At 44.6% G+C, this 26,139-nt stretch overlaps 1 protein-coding gene across 5 annotated transcripts; it reads right to left on the minus strand.

The window, feature by feature from the left end:
• Positions 1 to 767: 767 nt before the first annotated feature.
• abi3bpa (ABI family, member 3 (NESH) binding protein a) lies at positions 768 to 22,256 on the minus strand. Of its 5 annotated transcripts, none has more exons than XM_028393873.1 (22): positions 21,973 to 22,256; positions 16,631 to 16,810; positions 16,466 to 16,534; positions 16,244 to 16,376; positions 15,156 to 15,337; positions 14,792 to 14,832; positions 14,078 to 14,126; positions 13,416 to 13,481; positions 10,227 to 11,699; positions 9,842 to 9,919; positions 9,272 to 9,460; positions 8,711 to 8,779; positions 5,939 to 5,995; positions 4,891 to 5,055; positions 4,468 to 4,557; positions 4,165 to 4,374; positions 3,311 to 3,416; positions 2,820 to 2,899; positions 2,519 to 2,548; positions 2,279 to 2,437; positions 2,020 to 2,142; positions 768 to 1,585 (listed from the first exon to the last, which is right to left on the minus strand). In XM_028393873.1, exons 1-22 carry the CDS (start codon positions 22,082 to 22,084, stop codon positions 1,470 to 1,472), a joined length of 3,777 nt encoding a protein of 1,258 aa, XP_028249674.1. In that variant the 5' UTR covers positions 22,085 to 22,256; the 3' UTR covers positions 768 to 1,469. The 5 variants fall into 5 exon arrangements, with proteins under 5 accessions (XP_028249674.1, XP_028249673.1, XP_028249675.1 ...); XM_028393872.1 differs by having other exon boundaries at positions 15,147 to 15,337; XM_028393874.1 differs by lacking the exons at positions 9,842 to 9,919; positions 10,227 to 11,699; positions 13,416 to 13,481.
• Between the last annotated feature and the right edge of the window lie 3,883 nt (positions 22,257 to 26,139).

Raw genomic sequence — 26,139 nt, forward strand, 5'->3', positions numbered from 1 at the left:
TCCACCTCCCCCTTACCACGCATGCGCTCACTCCGACGTCAACAAACTACTGAACTTGTTTTTGTGTTTACAGCGGAATCTTCTGCTCCTGTGCTGACACGGCGAGCGGCAGGTGGACAGTAACCACCAAGTTTAATGATCCATGTTGTTCTGTTCACGGCGCAGAGTTCTGTGTGCATGCTCCGTGTCTTCTTCTTCATTTTTGGTGCGCTTCTGTGGCAGCGTTACAGCGCCACTCACAGGCCTGGCATATGTACTGCAGCGTTTTCAGTGGCTTTGTGCGGATCCATGCGGACACACACATTTACTGAAACCATGGTGTGTTTACATTACCACAGTAAATGTGTGTGTCCGCACATCCACCGATAATGCTGTTGTATAAATGCCAGGCCTGTAAGTGGCGCTGTAACGCTACCACAGAAGAAGACATGGAGCACGCAAACAAAACCCGACAACCGTAAGCCGCCATTGTTGTTGTTGTTGTTGTTGGAGTGAGCGCATGAAGGTTAAGGGACAGACGGGGCAATGACGTCACCGTTTCAGAAAAGTTACGTATGGAAACGCAGGTTCGACATCTATCCACTCTGGGACCCGGTTTTGAGAGTCTTCATCAATGTGTCTAAACTCATCTTAAACGTGATTTTTAATAGAAGCCGACTTTGACCATAAAAGCGTCCAAATGTCAGTAAATACAAAAACATTATTTATTGCTGAAAAGCTATAAAAACTGCATGAAAACTCTATGTACACGCTACACCGAAGCTCCGTTTATATTTTTCATAGAATTATTTATTCTTTTTTTCTTTTTTTAATACAGGACTGCACGGGCATAAAAATACAAAAATCTGTCGTTTCTGAGTGGCCCCATAGAAAAGCTGGGCTCTACCAGCTCGGCTGAAGCTGTGTGAGCTGAGCTGTGTCGAGCTAAACGGTAAAAACATACTGCGCTTCACACCATATACATATATGAACACAGACTTAACCCTGTGTAAACTGCTAACGCTCCCCTTGGGCCAGCAGAAGGTCGGTTCTGCATGTCTGTGTGTATCTTACAGTCCACGTGTACAATGACAGAATGACTGGCACCTCTCCAAATACACATGACCAATGCGTGTGCTCACTGACATGTTGTACGTCTGAGAGGAGCGCGCGCAGAGTATTCATGATAAATATTATCATACATGTTACTACACTTTGGGAGCCAGCTTCCCAACATCTGAGATTACTGTATATCCACTGTTCACTCACACTCCTGCCTTCGTTTGATAAATAGAGAAGTTAAAGTTGTTACAAATGCACTCGAGGGTTTGGTGACACCTTATAGTCCTTCAAACAGAGCCAGCTACAGTGTCCATGGTAACATAAGAGAAAGGCCCACCTCCCTTCAGGCCTATACAGGCGTCCTTGATGCCCATCATCATCTTCCTCCTCCTCCCCACCGCTGTGGAAGTCATCCTCCTGCACGGCTCCTACCACTTCCCAGGTATGGGCGTGCCGCACTCGTACCAGCCGACGTAAGTCACATGGGACTTTCCTCCAATCTCCCCGAAGCTGACGGGTTCTTGTCTCATCGCTCTGTAGAAGCCTGACGGAGACACGGAGAGCAGATCAATCATTTCATGTAGAACCGTAACAGAAACATTACCGTGTTATGTCCCAATTTATAGCTCGCTCCACTCTATGACCAAAAATATGTGGACAGCCCAGCCTCCATGTTTCTGGTTCCCATTAAGTCTGATGAAGGGTGATGAGGTCAGAGGTCAGGTGGCCCTAAGGTCAGGACATCAAACTGTGAAGAATATTTCTGCAGCTTTTTCAGTGCAGACACACACACACAGTGATCATCTGAATCCTCATGATCCTCTGAACTGTCCATCAAATACACCGACTGATTAATCGTGGACAATCAATCAATGATGTAAACAATCAGCAGCAGCAGCAGATCTAGTGGAACACGGTGTCCATTTACTTTTGGTCACACAGACTGAACATGGGTGAGTTCTGGGTTCATCTGAATACCGGATCTGCTTGGTAGCTGGTCAGAGAGCATCTGTGTTCCAGTCCGCCCGTCCAGGAAAGAGTCCACAAACTGACAGTGGTCCTCGCCGTGTCCCGTCTGATCCCCGATGTTAAAAAACTTTCCTACAGAGAGGAAGCTGAGTTTAACCACCAGACCTCTAACACATCATCATGCAGGTCAAACACTGCTTCAGCCTCGACATCATGCAGATAACCACTGCTTTCTGACTGGCTGCTGCTCCGTGCTTTGTCTAAATACCGTTAAGCGAGTCGCTCAGGTAGATCTTGTATCTCAGGGAGTTGCACAGCTGGATGCCCACAAACTTTCGGTACCAGGTTCTCTTCACGTACTGCTTCCCGCTGCACTCGGAGTAGGCGTCCGCTTTAAAGGGGAACTGCGTCCAGATGGCATCTTTACCTGTGAGGAGAGGATCACAAACAAAACCCTAAAGCAGATGTTTCTCTGATGAGAGTGAAAAACTCTGGTAAGAGTATTCACCTGAGACGTGCTCGCTGACTCGTGGATCCGCTACAGATGTCAGGAAAACACACAACACAGTCACAAGAAGAAGAACACACAGTTTGTATCAGAGCCCAATAATCACAGTGATTAACCCCACACGGCTTTGATTGCACAAAGCAGGACCCAGTAAAGCAGAGCAGAGTCATCTTCAGTCACTCCCAGGTGGATCATGTTAGAGATAAAGCTCATCTGGAGCGGTTAGAGGAGTAAAAACAGACCACCTACTTTAACATGCAGAGTGTGTGTGTGTGTGTGTTCAGTGGTTTGTAAAACCTGCCTGACTCTGTGCTGAAAGTCACAGGATCACTGGAAGGTCCCGTCCCCAGCTCGTTCTTCGGAGTCACTGTGAACTCGTAACTGAAAGAAAATGAGGAACAAGGAAAAAGGGGAAATAAATCGGCATGATTCAAACTTTGAGGAGTTTTTCCCTCTAAATCCCTCTCATCTCCAGATTTTCATGCCTTTGACAGCCACACACACACACACAGAGCTGATGGTTATTCCACGTGCTGCGCTCAGATGTGCTGGCAGCAGCTGATGCAGCAGACCCGGCCCATAGGAGGGTTCTGCTGAGTCTGGAGACTCCAGATGCAGAGATCTAATTAAAACCTCCGTGACCCGCTCCACCCACAGCTCCTCTGTCACTCTGTCCATTTTCTATGAGTCACTGCAGAGTCTGAAGATCACATTAAAAGCAGACCACCTGACCTACACAGAGTGAGAGGACCTGACCAACCGAAGGACTTACAGCCATCGTGGCGTCCATACCTGCTCTCTGGCTTGAGATTCTCGACGGCTGTGTGCGTCTGATTGGTCGTCAATATCGACACTTCCTCTCCGTTTGGTCCTTTGGTGGTGGACACAACTTCATACTCTGACAAAAGAGGATTAGAAACAGCTGCTGAGACAGTCCGCCCCACACAAACACAACATTCACACCACCCGCCATGAGAAGCACCAACTGACCACTGTCGTTTAGAAGATGTTCTGATCCAGAACTCTAGCCGTCACAGTTTGGTCCTCATCACTCTCTCCCTAGACTCTGGTCTGTGCTCGGCTAGAAGCTAAAAACAAAACCCACGAATCCTCTGTGGATTAAACTCACTGCTGTCAAGTACAAACACCTCGTCACCTTATTTACTTTTTGCTTCTCTTCGGTATATTTGTACTCAAATATCTGTACTTTTACGAATTACTTTTTGAAAACAGTCTCGTTACCCGGATGCGGGTCGATCCCGTGCGAACATGTTTTCATGTAGTCCATCATCTGTCCTCACGGTGCTCCAAAGATCTTTTATAACAATGATGTCTCACTCTCTAAATGTTTTTTTAGAGTAGTTACTTTGTACTTTTATACTTTAAAGTATTTCAGTGGACAGAGCGGTGGGACTCCATCTTTGTTTTTAATGAAGGGTTACTAGCTACGAAATGCTGAATTAAATCAGAACTTTGAAAAGGTCACATCGTGCATCCAGTGTCATCCTGATTCATGTTGAGCCTTCTAAACAAATGACTGAGTGTAGAGAACATTTGGAGGAAAGCCCCGCCCACAGAAGACAGCCTCCGCCTGTGTGCGGCGCAGGTCATTATGCAGTAAACACCACCTACTGTCTCCACTGTACCTCTTGTTTCATTGTCACTCTTCTGCCAGTCCAGAATGACGAAGGACGGGCAGCCCTCCACTGTGACCACGGTGAGGTTGGACGGCGGCACGCGAGGAGGGCCGGTCACGTTCTGGTCACCGCCTTCCTCATCGGGGAAGTAAGCGAGGGAGGAGGTGATGGAGCACGGCTCGTCTGGCTTCTTGTCCGTCTTGTAGATCACATGTGGAGCTGCAGGCCGGTGAGACGAGTTCAGGTGTTACTCAGGAAAATGTGTTGATGAATGGAGCCCAGTACTCTGCAGTGGAGCTGATGAAGTCTTACCAACAAAGCGCTTCTTGCCCATGATGTCGACCTCTGAGGCAGGCAGAGGTCTGAATATGGAGGAGTTCTCATTGATATCGAAGCGGCTGCCTGAAAGGGAACGGATGGAGAGGAGCTGATGTCAGTGGGATGTGCCAGCAGTCCCTGGCAGCGCTCTCTGTCCTCATTTTTACAGCTCTGGCCCAAGTCATCGACCAGCCTGCTCAGCACCTGTACTCAGACTCTTTGTGTTCTTAATACTCACATTATCTCTCTTTATCTTACAACTACACACACCTGCCAGCTGCATCACCACCGTGTCCTGTTTATTATTACCCCGCCCATGCAATGACTGCAGAGCTGTTTAAACCCCACATGCTCCTTTCATGGCAGTGTGTTCGTATCCAGGTGATATAAAAAGTCATGCTGTGGTGTTGCTCATACCGTTTACTGCCGGGGCTGTGGAGGTAGTGGTGGTGGTGGTGGTGGTGGTGGTGGTGGTGGTGGTTGTTGTCTGCTGCCGGCGCTCTAGCCTGGGCTTGGCTGTGACCATGGGGAATGGCTTCAAGATGGACTCTTTGTCTCCTTGTTTCAGGTCCATGGGTTTATCTGAGGACAGAGAACAGGAGGAGGTGGAGGAGGAGAGATGAGTTCGTGAGTCCATCGTCTGACTCACAGTCATACACAGTTGCGATCCATCTGCTCTGGCCATCCTCACTGAGCAACCCAGTGGCCTTTTCCTGGCTGCTGAGAGATCAGAGATGGCTTGTTGAATAATATCTCTTGTGCTCTTTAAAGGGGATAAAGGGCAGCCAGAAGATATCTGCTGAGACCAAGGATGCCCAGATGTACTCTCTCTCTCTCTCTTGCTCGCTCACACACACACACACACAATGAGTGAAACAGAGAAAGCTTCAACAATACAGCAGCTGCGGTGAGACGTTTTGTTAACAAAATGCTGCTTTGTGCATTAGGAAAGACTGAACATTCCTTTGCAAGCTGTTTGAGGAGTCGCTTTCTTTTGCAGAATGCAGCAAGATCAGTGACAGGCACACTGAAGCTGCGGCCCTGTGGATGGAAGTCTAAGAAGACAGGCAGGATCAAATTAAGAAAGCATCACATATGAAGGGTAACTGATAAGTCATGTAAATTTGACATGAATTTGAACCTCATAATAGTACAGATGTGGCAGGTGGCAGACTTATCGATCACCCTCATGGCTCATTGATTGGTTGTATCCAATAGTTCTTGCTGACAGATGAAAAGATGGACGTCAACAGGAAGCTGCAGACAATTAGCTTAGCTTAGCTTAGCATAAAGACTGGAAACAAAAACAAGCAGCATTTCTAACTCCTTATATCAGCACAGGCTTAACCTGGGCTGCTTCCAGTCTTTGTGCTCTCAGCAAGAAAGTGAACCAGCAGCTCATGAAGCAGCACAGGTCCAGTCACAGTACAGTAATGTTCTGTTCATCCATCACTGTTGCCCTCACCATTAGGTTTCGCCACCAGGTTGGGCCTCTTGTTTCCAGGAACAGGCGAGCGAAGAACTGCAGGGAATCATGGGATACAAGAGTCCATTTTAAATTAAAATTCACAACTAAAACAAAGTCTCAGGTGGTCAGCACTGCAGAGGAGATACACAACTGAAAACAAGTGTTGGTGGTTAATAAAAGTGCAACAACAGTGAAAGAATGTCACACAGAAGCCGGGCACGAGTCTGCGCAGAAGACTTTACAGTACAACACAAGCATAACACAAGCGACAACAAAGACAGCCAGGCAGCGTGTGATGACCTCACTGTGTGATGGACAGACACACAGCAACACCACAGCCTAATAAGAACTCATGTCAGTGCTGAATCTACAGACCAGGGTCTGAACTACTCACCCTAAAATCCCCAAAAGAAGATCTCCCAGAAGAAACTAGGAATCCTAGAAGCAGAAACTGGCAGCAGCTCAAGCAACTGTGTGTGTTTCAGTGACACAATATTCTGACAAAAAATGTTCCACTAAAAATCAAATCAAATAATTCAGACCACGCGCCTAAATAAACACAAAGAATAAGTTGGAAAAGTACTCAAAAGGAAGTGCAAAACACTTCAGCATCACTCTCAGATGTTTTAACTTGACCGTTCTGCCTTGATTTAATGTAAATAAATCAGTGTCTGATGTCTCAGAGGAGGTGGAGAAGCACTGGGAGGCTTGACGCATGACGTTTCCTCTACATGTTTCTCCACTCCTCTCGTCATTTATCATTTCCTTATCACAGAGATTCATTAATGGTCAAGGGGATGCAGTAATTGTCTGAAGCCAAAACACACAAGTCTTGGACTCGCTTCCTCCTTTCTGGAGCCGACCTCACCCTGGTCAGTATAAATCAGCGACCTCTGGCATTTACTGGTAAGAGAAAAGACTGCCAACAGACCTCACTGATCAACACTGAGGATACACTGCAGGTATGACTGCGAGCTAATTGCTAACATACGATCATCACACATAAAGCCACACAGCACGGCGATGCTGTAATTTATATGGCACAGGTCACAGGATGCACAAATCACAATGATGCCGATGGTGTGCACGTCTACAATGATGATCTGATAGAAGCTGGTCTGAGGTGTCTGCAGCAGGTGTGTTTGGTTTGAACCTGCTCTGATGTGCCAAAGGCCTCAGACTCAGATCTGTGATTTGAAACAGCAGCAGTGGTTCGAGCGCTGCTTTCTGTCAGATAACTTCATCTTCAGGGTGAGAACGTGAAATTGTATTCGATCAAAACACCGAGATTTATGGCCCACAGAAACACACACCACCGGTGCTTCTTCTAACACACACTCAGATTTCATGGAAGGACACCTGCATCTCACTAGAAATGCAGCTTTGAAATTAATTCAAGTTGAGCACTATTAAACTGACACGCTCCACTTCTCAGCTTGACCAAAAGCACACTTTGTACCAGCGTTTGTATACACAGTCACTGCGTGGAGGCAGAAAGGGGAAGAGCGTGTCTTTGGATGTGCAAGGAAGCAGGCAGGACGGCTACTCTGCTCTGTAGAGTTGCTTCCAGGGAGCCTTGCGACTCCTTGAAGACCTCTGAAACTGTCCAAGTTTCCAGAAATAACACACACCAGCTGTGACATGGGACTGAAGCACAACCTCCTTTAACAACTCCAAACAACAAGGAGCGAGCAGAGCGTCACCATTAATGCATGTGGTCCAGACATGGTTTGTGTTATTACTTAAGATGGATTCAATTACTCTAATTAACCGAGCCTGCCTGGCAGAGTGGAAACAATGTGACTGACCTAAAAAGAAGAAGAAAAAGGGGCAAACCACATTCACCTTCCCCAACAAGCAAGCTAAACTATTCTGATTTAAAACAGCCGATTACAGCTCCACATGGGCCAGAGATCACAGTGGTGTTTAAAGGTCTGTGAATGCTTAAGACATTTTCTATATTTCTGTATAAATATGAGTCAGAAACATCAGCAGATTTTCTACACGAGTGTCTCCCTGTGCAACATTAACAGCAACATCTACAACAGTTTGGAGGATTTCTAAGTCCATTCCTCAGTACAGAACAGTGTAAGTTATTATTTTTGTAAATGATTTTGTGGGGCTTTAATGGACAGTTGACAGCAGAGAGGAAGCAGTTTGGGTGGAGAGAGCCAACATGCAGCAAAGGCAGGAATTCAGCCTCAAATTATGCAGCGAGATATGTGGATGCTCCGGCCACAGGTAAGGTAGGACTTCTAAAGAGTCATTCAGAGTCAGAGTGAGAGGCTCCAACTGCCACCATGTTGGCAGCGACACAGTCCATCTGAACTCCGCCTAATCCCAGGCAAAAAGGGTGCAGTAAGAGTAACACTGAACTGCTAGGTACATGAAGTGTGCAATACTGGATCCTTTTCCTGAGTAAATAAATCACCAAGTTATGTCTCATTTGTTGGATCAGATTACTTGTAAAATCTGCTGATGTTTTGGGTCATATTTATGTGTAATTACAGAATATTCACTTAAATAAATTTATATTAAACTTTTATGAAATTATAAATGGCTTCAGTCTCAGTCAACTATGAGTCACTGGGACTCAGGCAACACAGACCACGATGAGACACAATCGTCAGACTGACAAGACAAAATTACAGAGAATGAGAGGAACGTGACACAACCACAGATCACGGTGTGGGACGGGACATTACAGTGCCTCTTAGGTTAGTGGTGAGGAACACTGAAAGGTGATTAATTAGCTTGTCTTGTCTTTACCAGGTTTCCCTCTGGACCACACCACAGGTTTAGGAAGAGCATTGCCCCTATGATACGCCCCACTGGCTGCTGGAGGGAGAGAAAGGTTGGTTATGGAACACTGTGACAAACATACTAACACAAAATAAGAGGAAAGCCAGAAAGAAAACAGAGCGTGTGTGTTTGAAAGAGAAAGACGGAGCGAGAGTCAGACAGGAGACTGAACTGTCTGCACTGCACTTGGCTTGGTATGGCTGGTGTAAAATGTGGTGTGTTCTGGCCAGGGCTGTGGTCAGACTTCCCACCTGGCCAACAAGAGGCACCGTAAATCATTTTAACGATCCTGACCCCTGAGACGCCACTGCAGCTCGTGGTAAAGGTGTGAAATACACACCGAGCACATGTGGCAGAACCTGGAGAGCATGTGTAAGCAGAAAAAGAGGACAGGAGAGGAAGGCTAAACTAAAAATGTGTTTCTGTGGCTGCAGGCGCTGCTGCAGACAAAGACTGTGACAGAGTGCTAACAGGAGCGGTAACCTGTCTGGGAAAAGAGAGTCAACAGAAAAGAGAGTACTCCATTACCGCCAGGTGTGTTGGAGCTGTGAGAGGAGGTGGTTGCCTTAGATGGAGGGAAGGTTCTGATACCATGATTAGTGGAATGAGGAGGAACCCGGATGCGAGGCATCGTAGTGTTTCTTCCTCCTGTAGGAACTGATGACCTAATGGGAGAACGAGGGACTTCAGGACCGGATGGTCTGAGGACGTCAGTACCTAGATGAGCAGAACTGGGAGTTAGGAAAGATCCAGAGCGGAGCTTGAAAGCTTCACCTAGATGGAATAAATGATAAAAGTGAAAAGGAATGTAGAGGAGAAGGAAATGGATGAAATGACAGAGAGCCAGAAATGAGATTCAAAGCTAGCTCTGGTAGTGAGTGGGCAGGGGTGAGGTGAGTGTGCTGTGCTGAAAATGGAGGCACACATGGAGACAGGGACAACGATGGGGTGTGGTGTGTAGGGTGGTAGGATGGAGAATGAGATGGGGAAGCAGTGACATCATCCAATGGTTTGAAATACGACTGAAAAGCACTGTGTTCCACGTGGACTGACGACAAAGCAGAGATGGTAATGGGACAAACTTGTCATGGTGTTTACCATGATCATAACTACCAGCCTTCTCTGTAGCCTGGGGAGGTCTTGGTAAAGGCTTGCCCTCTTCTGGTGGACTAGGAGCTGTATAAAAGAAAACTCACTATTTATCTTGGATTATATGTGGTCGAATCGTCAAGATTTAAAGGGGGTTACCTTCATATTATCTGTTAAAGCCCAACAAATTACCAAATCAATGGAATGACATCCACAAAGAGTACATATGCAAATGTCTTCTACATTTTTGCAACTTTTTGAAATTAAAATACAAATGGATATTCACATGTGACAATCCAACATTTAAATCAATATCCCCCCTTTAAAATGTAATTTTAGATGACAGATTAATGCTTAATTATGAATAACTAATTCCAAAAAGTAGGGTCTTTACCCGTAGGAACTGCCTGTCTTGGAGTAACCTTGGTAGGATCAGGGTTGGTCCTGGTTTGAGGCTGAACATGAAGCCCAGGCTGAGGTTGTGTTTTGGGCCTAGACGCAGGGTGTTTCTTTTGTACAGGCGCAGGTTGGGGTTTTGGTGTGGGTCGTGGCCGGGGTCGGAACTTTGGTGAAGTTTTTTGCTGCTTCTTTGTTGGCTTCTTTGGCTGCTTTTTTGGTGGAGGTGCTGGTTGGGGCTCGGGGAGGTTTTTGGGTACTGGTTGCATTGTGGGCTTGGTTCGGGCAATAATGATGTTTGGTTTAGGTGTTGGTTGATCCCTCGACCACTGCTTGGTGCTTAGCTCAGGCTCAGGGATGGTCTTTGGTTGAGGCTGAGTTTGTAGCTGAATTGGAGATTGAGTTTGTGGTTGAGGACGAGGTGTGGGGTCAGTTTTTGGTAGTGCTTGCTGGGTATGACTTATGTGCTGAGAAGTTGGCTGAGTGATTCGAGGAACTGCTCTTTGGGTGGGCTGGGGAGACGACTGAACTTGTGTTTGAGCCCTGGCCTTTAGTTGTGGTTGTGTTTGAGGTTGGGTCTGCTGTACAGGCTGGGATGTGGCATCAGGTTGTGGCTCAAATTGGAGCTGTGGGGTGGTTTGAGGATATGGTTTTGGCTGAAATTGTGACACAGGGTGGGTTTTCTGTATAGGCTGGGTATTTACTTGGGGTTGTGGTTGGACCATGAGGTTTGGGAAGGGTGTCGTTTTAAGTTGTTTTTTGGTCAGACGATCCGGCACGAATATCGTGTGTTGTTGTGGTGGGGTCTGGAATATGGGCTGGGTTGTGGTTTGGGGTTGGGTCTGGAGGTTTGGTGGGGATGTTGTTTGAGGGTGGGGTTTGGTCTTGACTTCTGCCAGGGATGTTGTTTGGGTCGTTGGCTGGGTCATGAGTTCTGGATGGGATGTTGTTTGGGTGTGTGGATGAGGTGTTGTTCGGGGGTGTGGATGAGGTGTTGTTCGGGGGTGTGGATGAGGTGTTGTTCGGGGGTGTGGATGAGGTGTTGTTTGGGGGTGTGGACGTGGTGTTGTTCGGGGGTGTGGTTGAGGTGTTGTTTGTGGTTGTGGTTGGGGTGTTGTTTCAGGCTGTGGTTGAGTCATGAGTTTTGGTTGGGGTGTTGTTTCAGGCTGTGGTTGGGTAAGAAGTTTTGGTTGTGGTGCTGTTTGGGGCGGGGGTCGAGTTGTTAGTCTGGGTTGAGGTTGGGGTGTTGGCTGTGGTGGACGCTGCATTGGGAACTTGGAGTTCGGTGGAGGTTCTGCATGAGGCGGGGACTGGGGCTGTTGTTGTGGATGCCCTCCCTGTTTCTCCATGTGTGCCTGATGTACCGACACAGATGCCACGGTGGCTGTAATGTGTACTGGACGATGGGACTTGGGTGCTAATGGGACCACCGGGAGAGGAGGCAAGGTGGATGTGGGGACGTGTCCTCCTCCTGAGTTGCATGTAAGAGAGAAAATATGGCTGTGAAGCTACAACAGATACCGTCAAATATAAATTACTGCACAAACCTCGGTTAGAAAGACAGATTGACAAAATAAAATAAAGAAAATATAGGAAGTTCTAAAAACAAAGCAAAAAAGATGAACAGCTCCTGGCCTGAAACCTCACAGAGTAAAGTTACTACTAATAATAATAATAATATACTAACTATAACTATATACTAACTATATACTAAATACTAAAGGCTCCACAATAACTTCTACCTCCATCAGTCTGATAGAGCGGGTCCCATTTCAAAGGCAGGCAGAGCATATGGAGGCATTTTTTGTAACGCCCGTGTTACTACCAGCCGATTCTGCTACTATGGCCAGGGTGTGAGTGAGTGACGGCCATCCTAATCCATTGGCTGTACCTCTAAGGGTCTATGACACATGGCGGTTTATTAGCTGCTGACTGATTGCTTGCTGTGGACCATTCTACATTGGTTGTTCAATCGGATCAGATGTTCACTTCAGTCAAAGAAAAAAAAAAAGAGAAGTCGTCAGAAACAAAGAAAAAGACAAGAAAATAGCAGGGAAGCAAAACAAATGATGCACAACAGAGAATCTGGGGTATTTAGCACTTCTAGTCACATTTACGGCCACATAATACCAACAGCGTTTCTGTTTAGGGATCAAAACACTGGCCTAACGCTCTCTAGGAAGCTGTCCAGTGAAAAAATATCAGATTTTGTCCTTGATGTCCAAGCTTACAGTCAGTCAGAACTACATTCTGATGTGTCTGCAAAACTGAGTGACAGAAAAGAAGTGGAATTAGAGAGACAGTGTGATAAAGACAGAAGGTAAAAGAAGTCACAGAGATTCTGTCACACTCCTGCTGGACAGAAAGAGAGAGAGAGAGAGAGAGAGAGATCTACTTCATGCAGATTTCACACCATGGACTGAGCCTCACTGAAAGCAAAAGCTTGTGATTAGCAAAAAGATCAAAAATCATTCTGCAAACCTGAAAAAAAATATTAATAAAAGAGAGAATGAGAGTCAGTCATGTAAAAATTAGCAAACAGTGTATATGTTTGACGTCAGATGAGACTGAGCAGCAGCTAATGAGATTCTCAGTGCTCGCTAACTATCACTTTTCACTGCGCATGTCTCTCTTACAATAACCGAACCTTAAGAACATCATCAAGAATCTGTTGTTGTTTTGCTGAAATGCCATGCAGCTAAGCCTACCTACCTGACCTGCATTACAACCCCAACAGCTGGCGCCACCACCGGGAGGGTCTACTGACTGAACTCACTGTTCAGAGCATGCTGCTGTAACTCATGCAGCTACACTGTGAAGCATCGGCAGCCTCGATGTGTCTGTGATTACTGAGCCATGAAGCGCTTTCACAATTAACTATGATTCTCTGATTACCGATTGGCTGCTTCTTGACCACAGGCAGAGTGGGTCCAGGGGTCGACAGAGATTCCTGTCTAGTAGTTGTGGTTGGAGCTGAGAAATATAGTGTATGTTAGCAACCTGAGAAACCCGAGAGACCTGTATATCCTGCAGAATGAGTCATTTAACTGTGTGTGTACCACATAACAAAAATAAGAGATTTTCTGTAGGATAGTGAAGGAGAAATCAGAAAGCATAGTCAGACACATGAGGTCCAGAGCTCTTTGTGACCTCTGAACTCAAGTTTTAGGTCGGAAAAAGTCATTACCAAGAGTTGTCTGTGGGGGTATGTTCCAGGGGAGGGGCTGTTTGCCCCGGGTCCTGTTATGGAAAACTGACAAGGACAGAGGAGAGATTAAAGTCAAGGCGTCTAATATCAAGGCTTCATTTTCAGTTCTAAAAAGTGATGTAAAGAGTGATGTAATGGTGTTGTGTTCATGCAACAAATTATTACGCATAAATTACAGTTAGCCTGGTCAGCCTAGTTACTTTTCTATTCAATACAAAGAATTAGTCTGGTTTCTGGGGATTCCAGTTGGATCTCCAGGGTTTACACTGTAAGTATGGACTCCATAGAGCCCTGATCTCATCTTCACTGATGCATCATTGAGTCAGTCTCGGGTTGCATGAGGACAGAACACACACACACAAAAAAGATTGAATCCACCCCAGTTTGTGTTAGTTAAACAAGACTGAGTCAAATTATTCTTGAAAACATTTTCAAAAATCTCATTAAATGTCACATTTTATGTTGATCATGGAAACAACTCGACTGTTTCTCCAAAACAAAACCTGGGAAATGAAATAAAGGGAGACTGGATATGATGATGGTCTTGTCCACGATACTATAAATCAGATTTCTAGTGAAACATTTTCCAGTGCTAAGTCTGTATTAAATAGACCAAAGACTGTGGGTCTCTGCTGGCTTACCGTTGTGACGGAAATAGGGGACCGAGTGTTGACTTGTTGTTAAGGGTTTCTGAAAAGGCACAGACAAAAAGAGAGGGGGGAGAATGGTCATCAGTGCAATCATCATCACGTCTCTCTCACCCCTCAGTCCCTCTTCTTTCTCTGCCTCTTTTATAACTCTGTACTCCGTGTCAAGTCGGTAAAGCCTCTGGTGAGAAGCCTGTTATTCAAAGGGCACGTCTTGCAGATAAATTTCAGCAGCTGTGATGTTTTATGAGCATGTGACAGAAAATCATTGCCACCTTTCTTCCTTCAAGTCATTTCAACACTGTTATCCCTCCGTCCTCCAACTCATCCCTCCCTTTTTTCTTTTTGCATTTTTTTTTTAATTCCACTCCAGAAGTTTGTGAGCTACAAACGGCTCTCTTTGGCTGCACTGATGTTGTTTCCATTCAGCAGCTGGGTGGAAAATCAATGATGCAAACAACCCTGAGAAGAGCATAAGCTCACTAAAGTGTACAACAAGGACTCTAAAGCAGGTTGAGGCTTCCAAAAAAACAACCAACTTTTATATTTTCTAGAAGAGGAGGTGTACCTGTGCAGTCTCACCGCTGTTTACAACAGTCAACCGGGTACAGTCTCAGCACATTGATACAACAGAAGCAGAGAACCTAACAAAAATCTACACGTCTTTGGTTTTGTCTTGTTATGAAATTGAGTGTATCCATTACATACCCCGGAACTGATGGGGTGTTTAAAGATCTTGATGGCTTTCTCTAGAAAAACAAGAAACGAATTCAAAATTAGTTCAGTGTAGTGAAAAGACTAAATAAAACCACATTTCAAATGTGCTCTGCACATGAGGGGATTCATCTTTTGATGACTGAATGAGGGCTCATCTGTAATGCCCTCACACCAGAGAACCATGGAAGACGCTTTTGAGTCAGTAACACTGAAGGTTTTTCCACACATTTTCAAATTAGATCAGCTTTCCTATTGAAACATGAATTCATTAATTAATTAAAAATATGTTTTGTGCACAAATAACCAAAACCAGGATGTGAGCTGGATTCAATTAAATCAAAAATACTCTTCATGCCTGCTGTGATGTTGTGGACGACCGGCTTGCTCCAATCCCCCTCAGCGCCATCCTTAGAATTGGGCTGAACACTGAACTCATAGATCGTGTCTGGCTTCAGACTGTCGATGACTGTATCACTTGTGGGGCAGGTCTGGTAGTTCCACTTCCTGTTCTTCTCACGATAACGCACCGTGTAGTGTCTGGGTCAAAGACAGAGCCGAGCACAACAGGACATAAAATCATCTTCTGTAAGCATAAGATGATGACTTCCATGAAGTCCATGAAGATTCTCAGTCATCCAGGTCAGTTTTAGTCAAGGGGTTGAAGCGAGGCAACTAGAAGAAACTCTCAAGGTAAGTCCAGCTGCCCCGCTTCGAGCTCTTGTTTGTCAATCAGAAGAGTTCTATCTGCTGGGATAGAAGAACCCTATGTGAAGCATGGTGGTGATAGTATAATGGTCTGGGCCAGGGTGGCTTTGCCATCACTGATGAAATTTTGAAGAATTTGTTTGACTGGGTTTTCTCCGTCTACTTTAGGACTTCTGTGAAAATCTGCTGATGTTTTGGGTCATGCAGAAATTCAGCAAATGCACCATCAAGGTGCAGTGGCACCAGAGGAGCACTAAATACATGCATCTACTCTGCATGAAGACACATATTATGAAAATAATCATAAAAATAAGGGACAGATTTCTTTCTTTCTTTTTTAAATAATTTTTCATTAAATAAAATCTGTGTCACAGCTGCTGTGTGGGTGGACTCCTCTCCTAAACACCTGTGCACACAGGTTGTCCTGGATTTGCTGCGAAGTAACCTGAGAAACTTCATGGAGCCAAAATCTGTTGATGCACTTGCAGTACACCACATATGTCTTCTACCAATATCTGTTTCAACGATTACAATAACTACAATACACCCAGGATAGAAGAAATAAAAAAGGCTACACTGGTGTATGAATTACTACCAATGTCAACCGCTTTTAGAACCGAGAGCCCAAGTTTCACACAAGATAACTGGAGGAGGATGTGTGAATAAAGAAAGAGGAGTGTGGTCAAAGGGAACAGGTGTAACAGGACGTTAGAAATGTGTGTTAGTGTTTAAGCTCACCCATCCTCTACACAATCGTTCATGATGTTCCCTTCATAAGGTGTTTTCAGCAGCGTTCCCCAGGACAGGAGAACTGAGGTGGGCGTCACCGAACCGATGACCAGGTGTAAAGGCTTCTCCAGTTCCACTTTACCTGAGAACAAATCAATGTCTTGCTCATGTTTTCGTCTGATTGGCACTTTTACCCCGCAGGAATGACACCTCTTCCTTTACTGAACATACCTGTGCACTGTTTTTTCACCTCATTGGTTGGGATGGGCTGGACAGCTATCAGGTACTTGGGCTCAGCATCTAAAACCGGCACAACCAACAGTTGACATGTGCATCATACAGGTCTGGTCTTTCATCTGGTCTCCACATAGAACATCACCAGCTTTTCTTTCTTACCAAACTCAGTCTCATAGGGCTGTCCGTTCTCTGGTAGCTGAATGAACTGTTTGGAGAACATGCTGCTGCCATAGCCCAGGATGTAGCCTTCAAGCTTGGTGTCAGCATTAGGACGCAAAAACTTCATCACAATGGTGTCTCCTGTGGCGTTGATGCGGACTTTCATGTTCTGACGCCTCACTGAGGAGGAAGCACAAGACAATCCAGGATGCATTGTTATTATGTCTGTTGACTTCAACAATACTTCATCAGGCCAAGATCTGAGATTCGGATCATGACAGCCCCAAAGCTTCTAAAATACAACCAATACACAGTATAATACAAAAACTGTGAAGTTTACAGAGAAAACAGAACAATCCCTGAGACCTCTGACACTCTCTCACACATACTGAGTCATTTTTCTGCTGTAACTGATTTCTAGAGAATACAGTCATCATCTGCAGAGCCTGAGGACAGATGTTGGATGAGGACAGGCACCAGAGGGCGGATCCCAATAAAACCAAGAGATCAGTCTGTTTGCACTAGTCAAGGCAACCACACAAACTCAGCTTGGAACTTGTGGTCAGATCTACTGTACATACTGGTAACACCAGTATCGTATGTTGTTTTAATTTGTTGTTTGTGGGTTTTTTTAGTTGTTCTGTCTCATGTGGAGCTTTCTCTTTTCCATAAATATTCACTGAAAGGAAAGCTCCTTCCCAAAGAAGGTAAAAATATGTATGAAACAAAGGAGGAGTATAAAAATAGGTTGAGTGAAGCCTTGTTTGTTTATAGATTTAAATGAATTTGTGGTAACAAGGCAACGGATAACAATCACAATCTCACGTATGATGGCTGTGCAGTGGGTTTTCTCAGTATCTGTGTCTGAGGAGGGATGGCAGAAATCATTATGTTGAACTTTATTACTTCCCTCTGCCATGTGCCCAGGTAATCGCAGCCAATAACTGGGCATGCTAGCAATTAGTAAGTTTACCACAGCCTTACTAATAAACCTCTGAGAAGTGAGATGTGTGCAGCTGGACTGTGACTTATGAGTGACAGTTGGCTGGTGCACATGTAAGACAATAACCACACCAGTGCCGACTTGGATGATTCACACCCTCCCTAAATCCAGTTAAAACTTCGACCAATCTCCGAATGTTAAATATAATTCCATCTCCTATTAATTTAATTTCACATTGGAACTCACAAATAAGACCCTGCGGCTCAGACCTCCACCCCTCATAGTCTACAAGGTTTCGAACAATAGACGGTGGGTCTGGATTATGACTTGTACTATACTCTCCACTGCACATGTCCTTGGCTCGTATTTCAGCGCTAAATGAAATAGTGGAACTTTGCAGGAGAACTGCTGCCAGACGCCAAAACAGTCACCATCAGCAAAAGAGGGGGAAGCCCTGGATGTGAAAAATACCCCTGTGCTTTTCCAGCTATGTGTTTCCTATCAAAGCTGCATTTGTTTTGATTCTCCCATCAATATTTCCGATAAAACACAAGTGAGTTTGGCTCCAAGGGAAAGCGTATGAAACATTAGGAAACTTCTGGCAGCTAGCTTTAAAATCCAGTACAAGCAAATACTGGCCCCACAGCAACCTGTCCGAAGCTCAGACATTTAGGGACTCTTATCAGTATTTCCAGAGTAACATGGATAAACAGTTAGGAATGAATCCAGCCCAGATGATTGATCACATTTTTCAGATTTAGGGATGCTAAACTTCCACACAGTTTTGTTGTGTGGATGAAATATGAGGAAAACAATGACGGATTTTTAAGTTTTCCTGGCAGCTCTGTTGTGTCTGTCAAACACACAGGGACACTGAAGATTTAAAGCCTCAACAAAGAAGATGTAGCTAATGTTTAATTAAATGCATAATCCCTTCATTTAATAACCATGAACAGATTACTGAACAACAAAACAACTAAATAACAACCACACATACACAATCTCTCACTATTTGTAGTCATGTTGCGTGCTATTATTTTATGTAGGAGGCCTACGGAAACTTTCACATGGCTGTCCTGCAGCCCATTGGCTCATAATCGACCTATCTTGATAACCAATCTATCACAGGGAAACATCTGGAACATTATTTCAAAAACAAAGCTACCATGAGAGAGACACACAAGAAAAATCTGTATAATCTGTAGTAACAACAAGTCAGTCAAAACACTGAGAGCCAGCCTATATAAACTTGTCAGATTATGCAGTAAATAATGCCACATGGTTCAATAAATATTTTACCATCCAGATTCAGCCTAATGCCTGAAGAATGTAACGCGGCTGGCCAGAAAAAAAAGAAACATCCTCAAACAGGAAACTTAATCTTGGCTCTTCAAAGCAGGTATATCTTGGATGATCAAGCAGTGATGGATGATCCTCTGGGAAAGGCAGTAGGTTAATGGGGTTGTCAGTATAAACCCGCTCTTTTTAACTTTCCACTGCACTGTGCAACACGATATTTTTATGTGTTTGGGTGTTTGGAAAGAAATATTGAAAGCATGCATCTGTGCAGTACGTGCAGATTTTTTGGCTTTGAAACGTCCTGATTTACTGCCTGACATTATCAAACCACATATATATAAAGCGCTGACAGCTCCCTCGTGCTCCCCTGTCCCTCTGGTCTCACATGTGGAGGACTGCGCTGGAGTAAATAGACTTGAGCTCATCACAGGACTTTTCCACTCATGCTGATGTGTGAACGAATGAACTATTATTACCCGAGGCAAAAACCTCAAAACATTTGGCGCAGGGCGACAAGGGTTGTTTTGTTTTCAAAATATGCCATGGAAAAGAACTTTCCTCTTTTTATTGAATTTAATGTGCTGGTTTTGGTTTGATGGGAGTGACACAGAGTCATGTCAGATTTGTCAGCCGAAGTCTAACGACTGCAAATCCCCCTGACCAAATGAGGCTTTATACTACTGGGCTGCTGCCCCCAACATGTCAGTGACACCCGTCCTGCCTCACACAGAATAATATCCAGCTTTTTGCATGCATGCTGTCCTGAGTGTCAGGGAGATTTTACGCAGCTCTGGTGTACAGTGTTTTGGCCTCTCAGGTTTCACTCCTGCAAGTGTAGAGGTGGAGAGGAGACTTGGCTTCCCCCACCGTGGAGACAGAGACAGATGTTTTATGGTGCTTGGTAGAACAGTCACCTTCATTTAAAGCAATGAAGTGTGAAAATCTCTCAGAGCCCTGTGCCAGCTAGAGCAGCAAGGGTTTAAAATGATTCAGCTGAAGTGACCTATATTAGGTCTACAGAGAACCAATCCAGACCAGCGTAACTCAGCCCAGTGAATACCTGATATAAGTCAGCAGGAGGCTCTTTGATTCCACCCTCCTCTGGAACTATCACATCCCTGGGGCTTACGGGAGAGGCCTCACCTTGCGGTCCAGTGGCAGAAAGTTGTGCCTGGGATTGTACTCCCACATTTTACGTCTGCCTTGGCTGCTTCATCGCAGGTTTCTCCGCTCTCACACTATATATTCTGCCTGTCAGAATCGACTAAGCAACAGCTGTTTTCCTTTTTCCCCCAATGGCGCTGCTCCATCCCATCCTTCACCTTCTTTACTCAATCTCTGCCGTCCTATATGTGTCACCAGCCATCTTTCCATCTACCTGATTCTCTTTTAACTTCCTAATGTCCTTTGACTTCATCTGCTTTGTCCTCTCATCTCCTCTCTCCTGCCATATTTCCCTCTTAATCTGTACACAACATGAGGCCATATTTGTTCTGGCACAGCTGCACCTCTTCCAGTGAGGTGATGGCGAATATTCTCTTGTATTACAAGAGATCCACATACCATGGTGAATAAATAAGATCACACCTTACACTTTAACTACACCAAAAGCCTACAAAGGTACAGATTATCTAACATCTAACAGAATACTGACACCTGTGTAAAGGATTATAACAAGAAGTAAGGTAAACAGACTTTGGAGCAGAACATGTTTAAATCCTGGATCCAAGAAGAACACAGATACAGACATTTAACTCTATTCTCAAAGCAAAAACACGCACAGCCCCTTTCATGTTGCTGCCAAAGCTGCACACTGAGATCTGTCTGCACGCCAACTTCAGCCAGCAGGCTATGCACTGGAAGCAGCCCTTCCCACCGACTCCCCTCTGCTCACCTCAAATCACTTTTACAACCATCACAATCTTCAAAGAGCACCTAAGTTTAACCCACAAACAGAGCATGGGTGCTTAGATGGAAAGCAGGCTTCACTGCCTGGATAATGACACGGTGTGGAAAATTAGATGTTTACCAAAAATGTAGAACAAATCCTAATCAGACAGAGGAGGCTCAACACGCTGTCGTCATGGTGCATGGGTGGCAAAGGGTTAGAGACCTCCTAGACTCTTCATCATCAAACTACTAACAGAACTCCTCTCAAAAATCAACCTGCAGTACATTTAATGTTCACCTAAAGGCTCCATGTTTTCTTTGTATTTTGGCTAAATTTTTAACATATGTGGCTTTTACTAAACCTGCAGTCTGTGTTTGATAGAAATCCATTACTGAAAGATGATTGAGACAAATAAAACAATAACAAAAAAGTCTGCCTGATGGGTGCATTTCCAGGAAAGCCATGACATCAGGTTATATGACCTCTGACCCCTTAACCTGGAAACCCTTTTATTAAAAACCTGTGACCCTGCTCACAGTCTGCTCACCTCATTTCAGGGAAATGTGGATCAACGGCAGGCATCAAAAGACCAACGCTCAGGCAGTGTTTAATCAAGGCAATTTAAAGGGCTCATAGCGGGGAGGCTTGGGTTTAACAGCAATCAGAAGTTCAAATTTAATTACTGATTGTTAATCCTCCCAAAAATCCCTCATCCAATTTATTCAGCTGTAGTGCTGCTTTTCATAACATGACAAAGTTTTGCTCGTTGCTCTTTGCACAGCTAAAGGGCAGATCCTGCTTTGTTTTCTGGACAGGACACAGGACACGGTCAGAGCTGCATGTTGGCAGCAATACTAGAAAAACTTTTGCTCAGAACATGCAGCCTGTATCGGAATATTTCAAGCTCTCGTTCTGCAGCTTTATGGTGTTTTTAACAAGCATCCATCACTCAACATGTTTTAGAGCAGACACCTGTCTCAGCATTGTTACCAAGTCCTCACTCTTGTTATTTTTCCTTGAAACTAATATTTGTCTTTACAACTGTGACAGATCGTCTTTCCAAGTCTATCCCAGCATGCATCTGGCAGGAGGCAGAGACGGACCATGGAAAAGTAATCAGTCCAACACAGCACATATGAAGGGAGAAGACAACCCACCCCACTGCGTCCCTTCATGGGGATGTCTCAGTAGAAAACAAGTTCCACCTACCTCTGCTTCTGTGGGGGGTGGAGGGACCTGACAGAACTATCCCAGCAATGAAGACCATAAGGAGAAGGACCAGAAAGCTGTGCGAGTGCTGCTGCTTCCTCCTCATCATCATTATCTGTGCTGTGGCTGGCTCAGGTGTAACAGGCTGCTGTGGTTTGGAAGAGCTAAGAGATCTCACAGCCTCTGTGTGGTTGGGCTGAGTGAAGGGTGTGCTGCAGCTGGAGTGGCTAGACTACTTCTCTGAGGTGGTGGCTCTCAGGACTAGTGCAGCTCACTAGAATGGACTTCTGGATGCAGCAGGCAGCTTCTGCACCATCTATACCTCTATAATGGAGGGAGGAGACAGACAGAGCAAGTCACACCCACTCTCCTCACCCTCCCCCATCTCTTTCTCCATCTCACACTTCTCTGGAAAAGAAGAGCTTTCTCCGGCTCCCCGCCCTCCTTTTCTTTTCTCTTTTTGTCCTGCTCTGTGTGGTGTGTCCCTACAACTCCTGCTTTTAATCTGCAAAGGCCCTTTGACACTCTTCTCCTCTCCTTTCTTTTTCCTCTTCTTCTTAAAGCATGACCTTCAGAATAGCATTTACATTGAAGATGAGAAGTCTAGTTCACTGAATGAAACATCAATTATGCAAAATCCTTCTTCTACACTATCTGTGCTGCTTTGATTAATGTTCATGAATCCACCATTAGGAGAACACTGAAGAACCATGGTGTGCATGACAGAGCAGCAAAGACAAAGTCACTGCTCTCCAAAATGAACACTGCTGTCTGTCTGCAAAACTCTGCACCCCAGCATCAAGAGCCTCATCCCCTCTGTGCAACATGGTGGTGGTAGTATGATGGTCTGGGCCTGTTTTGCTGCATCTGGACCAGAACAGCTTGTCCTCATTGATGGATCAATGAATTCTGAATGACAGCAGTGAATTCTAAAGGAACATGTCAGGACATCTGTCTGTGAGCTGGATCTGAAGAGAAAGAGCAGCAAGACAACGAGCCCAAACACACAAGTGGTTCTACTAAAGAACGGTTCCAGAAGAACAGAGTTCATGTTCTGAAGTCAAAGACCTGACCTTCATCCACCTGAGATGTTGTGGAAGGGCCTGAAACAAGCAGTTGATGTGAGGAAACCCAGCAACATGTCAGAACTGAAGCTGCTCTGTACTGAGGAATGGACTCAGACTCCTCCAAGCTGCTGTGGACGACTGATCAGCAGCTACTGGAAACCTTTAGCTGCACCACTTCAGGTGTGACAGGCCAAAAATGACCATGACAAGGCACTACAACCAACTTCCATCTTAGACAATCACATCTTGCATGTGAAGACAGCACCAACAACATAATTTCCATCAAAAACCTCAGCCAGAACCCAATCTCGACTGCATCCAAGTCTAAACCCTGATAAACTAAAGTTTTTGGTTACAGAACAGCAGCACATAGCTTCAGCGTTAGTCCTCACAACATCACTTAAACACAGTAACACACAACGGGTCTGTACAGTTTGAAGGGTTATTGGACGCATCATAAAAGTAGTGTTTATCCAAAAAGTTATGAGTGTACAGAGTAAGGCTGCCTTCATATTCCATGGAAACAATGTCTCTCATCATCCTATCTATAAATATATTCTCTGCCAGACTACAACACATGCAGCACAGACCAGCCGATAGCATGAAGTTCCTTTTATAAACCACGTGTCACAGATTCAGACATGACTTTCTGGAGCATCACAAATGATGACAGTATTGCATGATGAGCTTTCTTTGAAGTTTAACTCATAATACATATCACTTTATACAGCACGCAAGTTCAGTTTTTCTATTTATTTGTGTGTGTGTGTGTTTCCTGACTAAGGTCAGCCAAGACTCTCAGCCAGAACTGGAGCTCAAGGACAAGAAGTGTGTGTGTGTTTGTGCAAGGCTCACACATGCCTGCTTGCACGTGCATCTATGTGTGCATCTCCACCTCGTTGACAGAATCGCACATGTCATCACACGAGACAGGAAATGATGCTGTTCGCCAGAGGAGGTGTGTCTGCCGAGGAAGTCCCTGAACAGATTGCTGCAGTGGAACTCCGGCCTTCGTCATGCCAGAAACCATATTCAATACAGATGAATCATTGGCTGCAGACTGTGAAAGCAATGAAAAAAAAGTTCGGGGTGTGACCATACTAACTTAACCTGCTTTAATACATGGATCTGTTTGTCTAAAAGATCAAAAATATGTAAGGGAAACATGGCAGATAACGATAACCATATTTAGTTCAATGCATCATGAAAAGTAGTGTCCATCTGATGGTCCCTACAATTAGCAATATGCACCATCATGCATTGCGCAGACCGGCAAGAAGACTGGGAACGGACGTTACGTCACCTGTCTTACAAATATAATGATGGTTTAAAGAATGTAGCATGACCGGCTGTGTTTGTTTTATTCATGTTTTGCCATAAAACCTTTATTGAGCTATAACAGCACAAATTATAACTGCTAACAACGTAGTTCATCTGGCAGAGATCGGCTCGTTTAATTTGCGACAGCAATGACGTAAATTAACGGCAACAGAAAATGACAGATGTAGTGTCCGAAATGTCCAAAAATGCTTTCACAATGAGTTCACTGTATGTTGCCCTACACTGTACTTCCCACATGGGGAGTAGAGAGTAGGGAGTGAGTGATTTCGAACACAGCCAAGGTCCTCTTGTCACCATTGTTACTGTAGATGTTTCTCATTCATTGTTTTGTTTTATCTCATTGCAGGCAAGAGGTCAAGAGGAAGGCCAAAGAGAAGATATATAGATGTGCTAAAAGAGGACATGAAGTTAGCTGGTGTGAGAGATGAGGATACAGAGGATAGAGATAGGTGGAAACGGATGATTTGCTGTGGCAAACCCTCACTGGAACAGCCAAAAGTACAAGAAAAAGGAGATCTCAGTGCAGCAATTCGACACCACTGACCATGACATCCTGTAAACTCTGTCACAATCAAGGCAATCATGTTTTTCCATTTAAATGAAAACACAAACCAAAATTTGGTACATAAGCATCTAAAAAACACCATTGTCTGGCACACCAACCAATGAAAATCAAGGTGGTTTTTTGACTCATCACTCAGTTCACAACCAGTCAGCGACACTGTGAAGGAGAGCTTCCATCACCTCCAAACCATGAGTGGATTAAAATCAGTTGTATCCAGTAAGGTCCTGGAAACAGTTATTCACACATTCTGTTATCAGACCTGACACCTCAAAGGGCCTTTGGATTGGATCTTTATGTGGCTTCATCTAAATTTCAACTTTCTTCTTCTCTCCTTATGTTTAGGATCCATTTTATCTGCCACGTTTAATTTTCTTATAGTGAACAGGATTTTATTGCTTTGTCAAATCTGGAAACCAACATCAATCGTTAACAGATTTGGAGAGGCTGTTCTTTGATGCATGTGTAGTTTGAACATTTGTGTATTTAATCTTTCAAGCTTCTGCCTCTTAGTCTAAAGCCAGACAATCCATCATTTTGTCTGAACAGTGCGACTCCTCTCTTAACAAAAAAAAGGACGATAAAGGGCTACGACCGAAACATTATATCCTTAATAAACTCAGTGGCAACAATGTGCAGGAATTCAACTTTTTCTTTTATAATGGAAACCAGAGTGAAAAGCCGACCATCTCTAGTGTCATTACTGTTACACACAGTTGCTTATTTAAGAGCAGTACCATGACAAAGGAGAGCTGGGCAGAGAATTTTAAGCCTCAACTCCTGTCTCATCTTCAAATTCATCTTTACACATCTGGCCCAGAACGGTGTAAAGGCGTCGTAACCAAGGTGTCGGTTTCAGAAAGTTACATAAATGAACAGAGACAAGATACTTCAAGTCAAAAAGGTGCGAGGTGAAGCAGCGGTGAGACGATGATTACATACTCCTGACTGCTTTACTTCAAGGCTGAAGATATTGTCCATTTTTCCTCAATTACAAAACATTTAAAAGAAGCAATTTGTTAACACAAGCCTTTTTATCAGTATCTACTGAAGTCCATATTGATTTTCTGGATAAGCTATCCTCTGCAGGGACCAGTCCTGGACAGTGCCTGGTGCCACATGGAGGGAACATGGTGTCAGTGCAGCTCAAACTACCTGCCTCTCGTGTGTGTATCCTGCTTCTCAGTGTCAGTTTTT

Source organism: Parambassis ranga, chromosome 21, assembly GCF_900634625.1.
Source record: "Parambassis ranga chromosome 21, fParRan2.1, whole genome shotgun sequence".
Classification (NCBI taxonomy): domain Eukaryota; kingdom Metazoa; phylum Chordata; class Actinopteri; family Ambassidae; genus Parambassis; species Parambassis ranga.

Excerpts from the sequence above, each read along its gene's own strand:
- abi3bpa (XM_028393872.1), bottom strand. The coding sequence starts at position 22,084 with ATGATGATGAGGAGGAAGCAGCAGCACTCGCACAGCTTTCTGGTCCTT. Across the intron at positions 16,811-21,972 it reads CACCCCCCACAGAAGCAGAG|TGAGGCGTCAGAACATGAAA; the intron begins GTAGGTGGAACT and ends CTTCCTCCTCAG. Across the intron at positions 14,127-14,791 it reads AACACCCCATCAGTTCCGGG|AAACCCTTAACAACAAGTCA; the intron begins GTATGTAATGGA and ends GTGCCTTTTCAG.